The 9,130-nt window shown below is 35.8% G+C and overlaps 1 protein-coding gene across 1 annotated transcript; it reads right to left on the bottom strand.

The window, feature by feature from the left end:
• Positions 1–1,200: 1,200 nt before the first annotated feature.
• Positions 1,201–3,292, bottom strand: LOC106749814 (odorant receptor 43a-like). The gene is made up of 6 exons (XM_014629666.1): positions 3,064–3,292; positions 2,471–2,939; positions 2,239–2,356; positions 1,881–2,000; positions 1,507–1,662; positions 1,201–1,254 (listed from the first exon to the last, which is right to left on the bottom strand). The coding sequence occupies exons 1-6, from the start codon at positions 3,290–3,292 to the stop codon at positions 1,201–1,203; spliced, it is 1,146 nt and encodes a 381-aa protein (XP_014485152.1).
• Positions 3,293–9,130: the final 5,838 nt, after the last annotated feature.

Here is a 9,130-nt window from a genome sequence, read left to right as displayed (position 1 = left end):
CCAATGAGAAGAGTTTGCGTCGAAAACGGACATAGAGGATTAGAAAACGGATATTCTGGAAAATTCCTAATATCATCTGGATGTCATAAACGATCCTAAGAACCTAATCCCATCAAAGGGCCTGAGTCCAACCGACTGTATATGAAAGCTGATAAGATCGCAATCCGCAAAGGCGGATAAAATCGAAAACGCATTGGAATGCTCATAACGCATTTGGTGGCGTGTAATAGTATCTTTTTACAACAGCGCTTGCCCAAATCCGTTTTTTCACGATCATAAAAAAGGAATTTGCTGCTCTCAAGGTACCCATGATGAAACAACTACGTGCCTTACGTAGAGGCGACAAGATCATCTTAATTATAGAAAAAAGGAATTCATTGTTCCTGAGGTACCGAGGATGTAATAAAACTACGTACCTTACGTAAAGCCGAATAGGATGACAGACGCGTTGAGAAACACACGGCGCGTTTAGCGGCGAGCCATCGTAATCTTATCCTTTTTACAATAGCTTCTGCCCGAAGTCCGTCTGCTTCCCAATCATATAAAAAAATAGGAATTCGTAGTTTTCGAGATACCCAGGACGTAACATTGTTGGATATGCACAGTTGATAAGGTTCAGCTGCTCACCACAATGTTCAATGTATATAAGAAAGGGAATAAAAATATTTTCGCGTAAGTTATGTTTACACAATATGTTTGAATCATTTATACATTTATTAACACTTTGCAGTCCCCTCCACAATATAATTGTGCCTTTACTAACATTATGGTCTGCTGATAAAATAATGGTACGTATTCTGACGTTTCTGACAACGCGATAATATCCAGATAATATCACGATATGAAAACATCAATATTATGAATATCCATAAAATAAAATGCTTTAACTTTGATGAATCTTTTGCTTCGACATTTACTTGAAATCGATGAAGTGCAGATAATTATAAATAATTGGGCCTGTCTTCTTGACTCAGATAGCCTGACAAATCCATGTAAAGTATGAGCCATAAAATGTTAACATTCCGATTATTTTCTCCTTTTCATTGTTTTTGCCCACCTAAATATATAATATTAAGTAATACCATATCTAATCTTTAATTTCACCGCAACACATATATATAAATCATTAAAGTCTATTTACAACTATTTAATGTATTATTAATAAAAAATGTATTAAGCTTGAAGCACATAACATCGCCATCACTCTTGTTTGGCAAGTAAGACAGATATATAACCTGCTGATGTTTTCAACAACTGCAACATTTTTTTTTAATATCAAATAAATACAGATAAAATATTTACACAAAATATAATTGATAATGTATTGATGATGAGGCTTATAATGCAGGCTTAGGATAAACTCAATCGAGACTCTTTGTATTTATTAAGTTTCGATTTCTTATGGAATTATCATGAAATAATTATATAGTATGTGATTACGAAAATAATTCTAACGAACACGAAAATCAAAATAACTCCTCATTTTTTATACGGTACAAAACTTACATTACATAACGTCGCCATCGTCATAGGAAATGTTTTTCCAGCCGTAATGTGCAGTGAATTATCCGAGCGAAGCATGATTAGCAATAAATTCTTTGCTATCTTCGGTTCCACGGTATACCATGCATATTCATAAGTGGCTCGGTGTATTCTTTCAGACTAAGAAAATGCGATTTAAGTATGCAATTTGATCAAAACCAATAATTTATCGATAAATTTATGCCAATAATATAAATATCGATTTTTGTAACCAACATATGATAAATAAAATATTCATTCGTCAAAGAAAAGTTACTAAAAATATTGAGTTAAAAATGTAGATAAGTTTTGCGCTGTTTATATTGTCGTTAAAATCACTGTCATATTTTTTTACTTACTTGTGTCACGAGAATTTCACCAACGCCACAATAAAGGCACATATGCAATAACGTATATAAAATCGCTGCAGCGAACCAAATTAATTGCATAAATGAAAACTGGCCTTCTTGTTTAGCAACCTAGATTGTTATAAAAGCAAGTCATACAACTTCTAAAATTTTATACTCTCCAAAATTCATCGTCTTACCTTAAGAAAATATTATGCACGAGGAAAATTGAAAAAATAAAATTGTTAAGTAGCGACTGCGTTAAAAAGTACTCATTAATACATGTTCATATATGCATGTGTCGAACTATTGAGAACTATTTGGACTGCGAATCATGCCATTTGACATGCGAAAATTCTTAATTACTTACATTAACTATGAGGAATCCTTGTAGGCAGAACATTATACCAAAGCAAACTATCATACCAAGCAGCACTAGATCAAAAGTATCGTCAATAATTTGGACGGATCTGCAATGGTAACTACCTCTTAGAAAATTAAGAAATTTTACATGATTAAGTATTTCAACAATTTCTATTTAGAAATAATTTATTTCTATTATATTTTAATATCAATCTATCTTGACGATCTGTCTTGAATACCTTATCAAGCGTATGTGATCTTGAACGTTATACTTCAAAACTGCAATGAAGTTAGGATATTTTTCCATTTGTGTCAATCGTGAATGTAGATTCTCTAATTGACCGCATACGTGTAAAACTAATAAACCGAGGAAATTGTCGATCGCGGTATATGACACACCCCCTGTGAGCACTACGATTCCTTGTGCCAGAAGTGTTAACTCAAATTGAGGACTTTTAGACACGTCATGGAAGTAGTACGATTGTATTAACAAGGGTTTTCCAGAATCTGTTAAGTTTGTCACTTGCCTGGTTGTCAGTCCAAACCATGGGAGAATAAAGGCAGATGTGAATGTACCTAACAAGATGGAAACTCCGCAAATGGCGAGTGCCCGAGTTATCGTGGCACACTTGAGCATAACGACACGTTCCTCTTCCATTTTCATTTTTATCCAATCATTTCTAATCATATCAGTTAAAGATGCTAAAGCTGGAAAATAAGACGTGACAAATTAATATTTCGCTTCACGGATATTTTTTCGCGCGTCTTTGCTTTTTGAGTAACAGTTTAAACGGCGTAGTGACAGAAAAATATTTTGCGAAATAAAATATACCTTCTTGTTTATACCATATGATGCTGATTTTGAACAACGCCATTAATGTAGGTAAACTGTATTGCAAATTATCTATCATTAGTATCATGTTGCCCCATACTCTTATCAACGATGCTAAAGCCGGTATAGTCGCTATAAAGAGCAACGTGATAAAGTTGTACACTAGCCGAAATTTCGGTCGTATACTTTTACATATGTCTCGGTTGTCTGGCGGCCATAAACCGACCATTTTCAACATGAGCCGATTTAAACGGATCGCCCATTCAAAATCTGTCAGTAGAAACTTATTCTTGAGTTTCACTATATTACGGAATACTATATGTATATAGAGTGTCCCGCGTAACGCGTCCGAAACCATATAAAATATATATCACAGGTCGAGTAAAAAAACATGGTCAAAGTTATTTTTTTGAACTACAACGTAAAATTTAGAGTTATTAAAGAAAATAAATAAGGGAACCAGCGAGTGCGATGCGGCAGACGGAATGTACTACATGGGCTGAAAAGCCCGGGATTTTTAATGAAAACAAGCGTTTTTTGGGCAAAGTTATATTTATTCCTCAACATAGTTGCCTTCGAGTGCGATACACTTGGTATAGCGATTTACCAACATTTCGATGCCCTTTCTGTAGTACGAAATGTCCAAGCCTTCGAAATACGTCTCGGTTTCCGCGGTGACTTCCTCATTCGATGTGAATCTCTTTCCCTGGAGCCACCGCCTAAGGTTTATGAACAGATAATATTCGCTGGGGGCCAAATCTGGAGAATACGGCGGGTGAGCAACCAATTCGAATCGTAATTGGCCCAATTTGGCCATCGCTTTCAAGGACGTGTGTGATGATGCGTTATCGTGATGGTACAGAACTATTTTCTTCGCCATATGGGGCAGTTTTTTCTTTATTCCTTCGGTCAGTTTGTCCAATAACGCTGCATAACACTCTCCCGTAACTGTTCTTCCCTTCTGCAGGTAATCGATTAAGATTATGCCATGCGCATGCCAAAAAACGGAGGCCAAAACCTTCCCGGCCGAGCGTTGGTCTTTTGGCCTCTTTAATCGGCTTTCGTGGCTTTTCAGTCACTCTGCAAACTGCCTATTAGACTCATGCGTATGGTAATGGATCCAAGTTTCATCCATTGTCACAAAACGTCGAAAAAAGTCCGCTCGATTACGCTGCAACAAACGGGCCGTTGAATCATCAACGGGCTGCTGTTTTTGGTCGACAGTCAGCAAACGCGGCACCCATCGCGCAGATAGCTTTTTCGTATCCAAAACATTGTGCAAAATATATCCCACCCGTTCTTTTGAGATCCCAAAGGCCTAAGCTAACTCGCGCAAATTCACTTTACGATCACTCAAAAAGATTTGATGCACTTGCTTTACGATTTCCGCATTCATAGCCTCTTTTGTTCTTCCAGAGCGAGGTGCCTCTTCGGTGCTTCTACGACCCATTTTAAATTCACTAAACCATCGATAAGCTGTTGTTCTCGAAGGAGCAGGTGTGGGATAACATTTCTTCAACCATTTCATTGAATGTTCAAGAGTTTTTCCCATCAGAAAACAATGTTTGATCAATATGCGATATTCCTGTTTTTCCATTTTTTTTACGAAGACGATGGTAGCGACACTTAAACGACTGTAGCTTGTAAACGAATGAACGAAATGTCATGAAACTTCACACATAAACTAGTGACAGATGAACCCCTCGAAATAAATCATGTTCATTTTCTAGTGGCGCCACCTACTGAAAAATCCCGGGACTTTTCAGGCTATGTAGTATATTATACAAAGAAAATATCTTCAACCGTGCATGCGTAACACTTGCGAATCGCAGCTTACCACCATCATCTTCAATGAAGAATTATTCCTTTTTATAAAATTTAAAAAACACCGAAATTTAAAAATAACTTACAGATTTATAGGAAACAAACGGTGATTAGTGTTTTTTGTCCCCCGTATTCTCAAATTATTTAATTTGTACAATTTTATGCGAAATTCCGAGATCGCGCATTTAAGAATGCGTGTAGAGAAAAAAATGTGAAACATTCTTCAATAATTTTATATTGGGGGGCAACTGGTTTTTTTATATAAAAGCTGTAAACTGGTAACGGAAAGAAGTACCATTGTATCTGCTTGTGCAATCCATGCCCAAGTTCAAATGGATACTACTATTCTTTACCGTCAACAAAAAATTGTCACCACTTTTACGGCAGATTATTATGGTCGCATGCTCTCAACGGAGTTCTCGAAACACAAAGTTAGGCTGCATGGTCGTAACTATTTCAATAACCAGAACGAACATGACGTACCACATATTAATATTTTGTTGACGTGCTCTACTAGACAAAGGGATCAATTAATAAATTATTATCGCGGGAGCTACAACATGCGTTAGAGAACATCCTCTATGTTTCTTGCTTTGTGTTTTTTTCTCTTTTTTACCACTGCATTCTGCGTGAAGGGTTGCGATCACGGATATGTAGAATTTATTTATATGCTTTTAGAAAACAAAGTAGAAGTAGCTGAAAAATTTGGTATTAACGTAGCATGTCGGCAGCTAATCGACATTTTTCACAGCTCTGTGAAGTGTGATCACTAGAAAAAAAATTGTCATCGGATGTTCAGATCCTTTCGACGGTGCATTATTAATGAATGTCTAGCCAGACATTTTTATAGGACAGTGGAAACATAGCTACGTAACTGGAAGGAAGAGATCGACATTTCCTGTGACAATTAAATTGTAATCCCTCAAACTCGAAAAATGTGTGAAAAATATATTTTTCCTTTGAAATAAGGACATTAAATGGAATTCGATGGAACATTTGTCTGATACGTACAACTGATAAGGTCCGAATACAGTATCTGCAAGCAGCGAAAAACTGACAAAGGAAAGTTGCAGGAGAAAATCCGTGGAATAGATTAGGTGTTCGCCGATCGTTTAGTAACGAAGGATGTATACATCAAGTAGTACGCACGTTCCTCTTGACCGTTACGAAAATAATAATGCTTGTACCGGTTTGAATACGCATGACGATCGTAACGCATCAATCGGAAAAGCTGAGTAGATTACTGGTACATATATCGATCATAGAACATAAAAACATGGAAAGTAGTACTAGCACCGGAAGTGTGTCAATGTTGCGTGCGAGAAAGAAGTGCGTGCAGAGGTATAAAAAGAAAAAATGAAAATGTAGAAAGGAACAATTGGCCTCTATGCGCATACATCGAAATTGACAGACGCATTAAACTATAAACAGTTTGTATCTCAGTTGTGATGAATAATATTTAACGTAAACTAAATGATCATAAATGATATTGTATTATGGTATAGTTGTGTAGATATTGTTCAGAGTTCAAAACAGTTCAGGTAAACTATTCGGGCTAACTATATAGTAAAAAACGTCAAAACTGTTACTTGGCAACGATTTCGACGCATGCACACGGACGATTAATCCATGTCTACTTTTCTCTCTTGCACGCAACTTGCACACACTTTTAGTTCACAAGAGACAAACCAATTCCAGAGTGTTTACTGCTTTCACATCTCCACCTAATCTAATTGATGTTTTATAGACAATTCATAAATCTTTCATTTCTTAACACATTGCGATCCTCTTTATAAAATAATTACGCTTATAGCGAACTTAAGAGATCAGATTGGTGCAAAATTTTCAAAAAATCGAAAAAACTTTTATTTCCTTCAAAAAATAATTTGAAACCTGCAGAATAAAGAACAAAAGGTCCCAAGTATGAATTCAAGTTAGTTTCCGAGTTACAGAATCTCAGTGGACGTACAACCGGTCTACAACGAGTTCGTGCCTGCACGCCGGCCGTTCAGAATTGGCCATGTGCGTCCTAACAGGCTAGGAAGGTCTAGCAGGTCAGAACGTGAGTATTGTATATCCTCCCTTCTTTCTAACGCATTTTAGGTTATGTAGAGGTGAAAAACCCGTTAATCAGTCATCTGATATTCATATAATAGCACGCATTATTTTACAAAACTTTATTTGGAATATTAATTCCAAATATGGAGAACAGAAAAAGAATTAATAAAAAAGGTTTAATGACAATATTAGGACGCGGAAGTAAACCCAAAACCGCCCAATCGTCATGAATTTGAACGCGAAACTGCTTTTATAAGTGCATCTGCGAAAAAAACTAAAAGATTCTCATGCGGAAGTACCAGTAAAAGCGATGTATTGTTATCGTATTATCAATTTTTTAACGATGTTTTCCAGTTTCAGTGAAATATTAAAATACGAAACATGTGATGAAAATGTGATTTTCTCTGTGTCAAATATTCGCGGACTTAGGTTTAAATTGATGATAAATTGTGACAATTGTGAACGGCGATATATTAATTCTTGTTTGCTCATACAGAACGTACGAAATTAACAGACAAATTTTATTCTTGATGAGACTTCTCAATATTAGTTACGAGGGTGTAAGAAAATTTTGCAGTATCATGGATCTTTCAAAAATGTTCACTAAAGCGATTTTACAAAGACATTAATACAAGCATTCATTGTTTGGCGAAAACTGTTGCTTCTAAATTATTTTCTGACGCTACTATTGAAGAGAAAAACTTAATGGGAAAAACTGAAAATATAACCGAACCGGCGGGACAAATGGTTTCCGGAAATGATACGTGGCGAAAACGCAGTTTTACGTCACTGCAAGAAGTCGTGTCGCTGATTAGACTGCATTCTGCGCAGTATTAAATATAATCATGAAATCATCGTATTGCAAGCAATGCGAATGCTGGAAAAATAAAATATAACTCAGCTGAATTTGAATTTTGGATGCAATTGCATAAAGAAACGTGTTCAGCAAATTACGAAGGAAATTCGGGTAAAATTGAGATAGACGGAGCTATAGAAATGTTCAAAAGACCCGAAGTTCTGCATGCTAATGACGGTGATTGTAAAACATGAAAAGGCATTGGTGAATTGCAACCATACGGGGGAAACATTACGATAATTAAAAAAGAATGTGTCAGTAATATTCAAAAGCGGATGGTACTTGATTCCGTAATATAAAAAAGGACAAAAAGGGCTACGAAGATGAGGGAAATTAACGGGAAAATTAATTGACGAATTAAACATTTATTACGGACTTGCTATTAGGAGACATAAAAATTCAATAGAAGATATAAAAACTACATTATAGGCAACGTTAAAGCACAAATTGTCAACTGACGTTAAATCGCAACATGAGAACCGTCCGCCCAAGCCAAGTTCTTGGTGTTCACGGCAGATAGCAAAGGCGGCAAATAAATTAAGTAAATACACTTACAAACCTGCTCTTCAACCTGATGTTATAAAGGTAAAACTCCTAGGTTAGAAAGGTAAACACTCCTATCTACTGGGAATTTAGCAAAAATGATTTGTTAAAGCGCTATTTAGGTGGTTACACTTAAAATTCGAACGAGAGACTGAACGCGTTAATTTGGACCATTGCTCCAAAAACAACATTTAGTAGTGCTATATTAGTTAAAATTGCTATCAATATTGCCAATAATGTATTCAATAATGATTATTCAAGCATTCTTTTAATGATGAATACCATAAATATAGTCATCGGTCCAGATAGAGTAAGCATTTACAAAGCATTGAACGAAGAACGAATTTCGATCGCTGAAGCAAGCACGTTCGTGGCAACTACAGAAAGTCGTATTTCGAGACGGTAAAGCAAAGTAGGAAGCGATAATGAGGGGGATAATTATTACGAAGTTGGCATGACAGATTAGCAATAAGAATAAAAAACGCTATATAATATGAAGACTATGTTATAAAATTTTAAATGAGTTTTTCTCGAAACCTCGTTTTTCAAAATGATGTCGAAAGTTTCTCGATATGTTTCATCGAATTGACTTGAATTTTGATTTTTTATTATCTTCATAATTTTCTCCAGAGACTCGGACCGAATGAAAATATTGCTCCGGTTCCGTTTCCGGTTCCCTAAATTATTTATATTATATAGGTTCCAGATTCGATTTCAGTTTTCTAGACAATATAAATACCGATAAATTGTTTAAATTACGGTTTTTTCGGCTTAGGCCCTTTAAAC

The sequence above is a fragment of the Dinoponera quadriceps genome, unplaced genomic scaffold (assembly GCF_001313825.1).
Source record: "Dinoponera quadriceps isolate SergipeBrazil2010 unplaced genomic scaffold, ASM131382v1 scaffold4273, whole genome shotgun sequence".
NCBI lineage: Eukaryota > Metazoa > Arthropoda > Insecta > Hymenoptera > Formicidae > Dinoponera > Dinoponera quadriceps.
The sequence above is the reverse complement of the archived record's forward strand: the minus strand, read 5'-3'. Positions and strand labels throughout refer to the sequence as shown.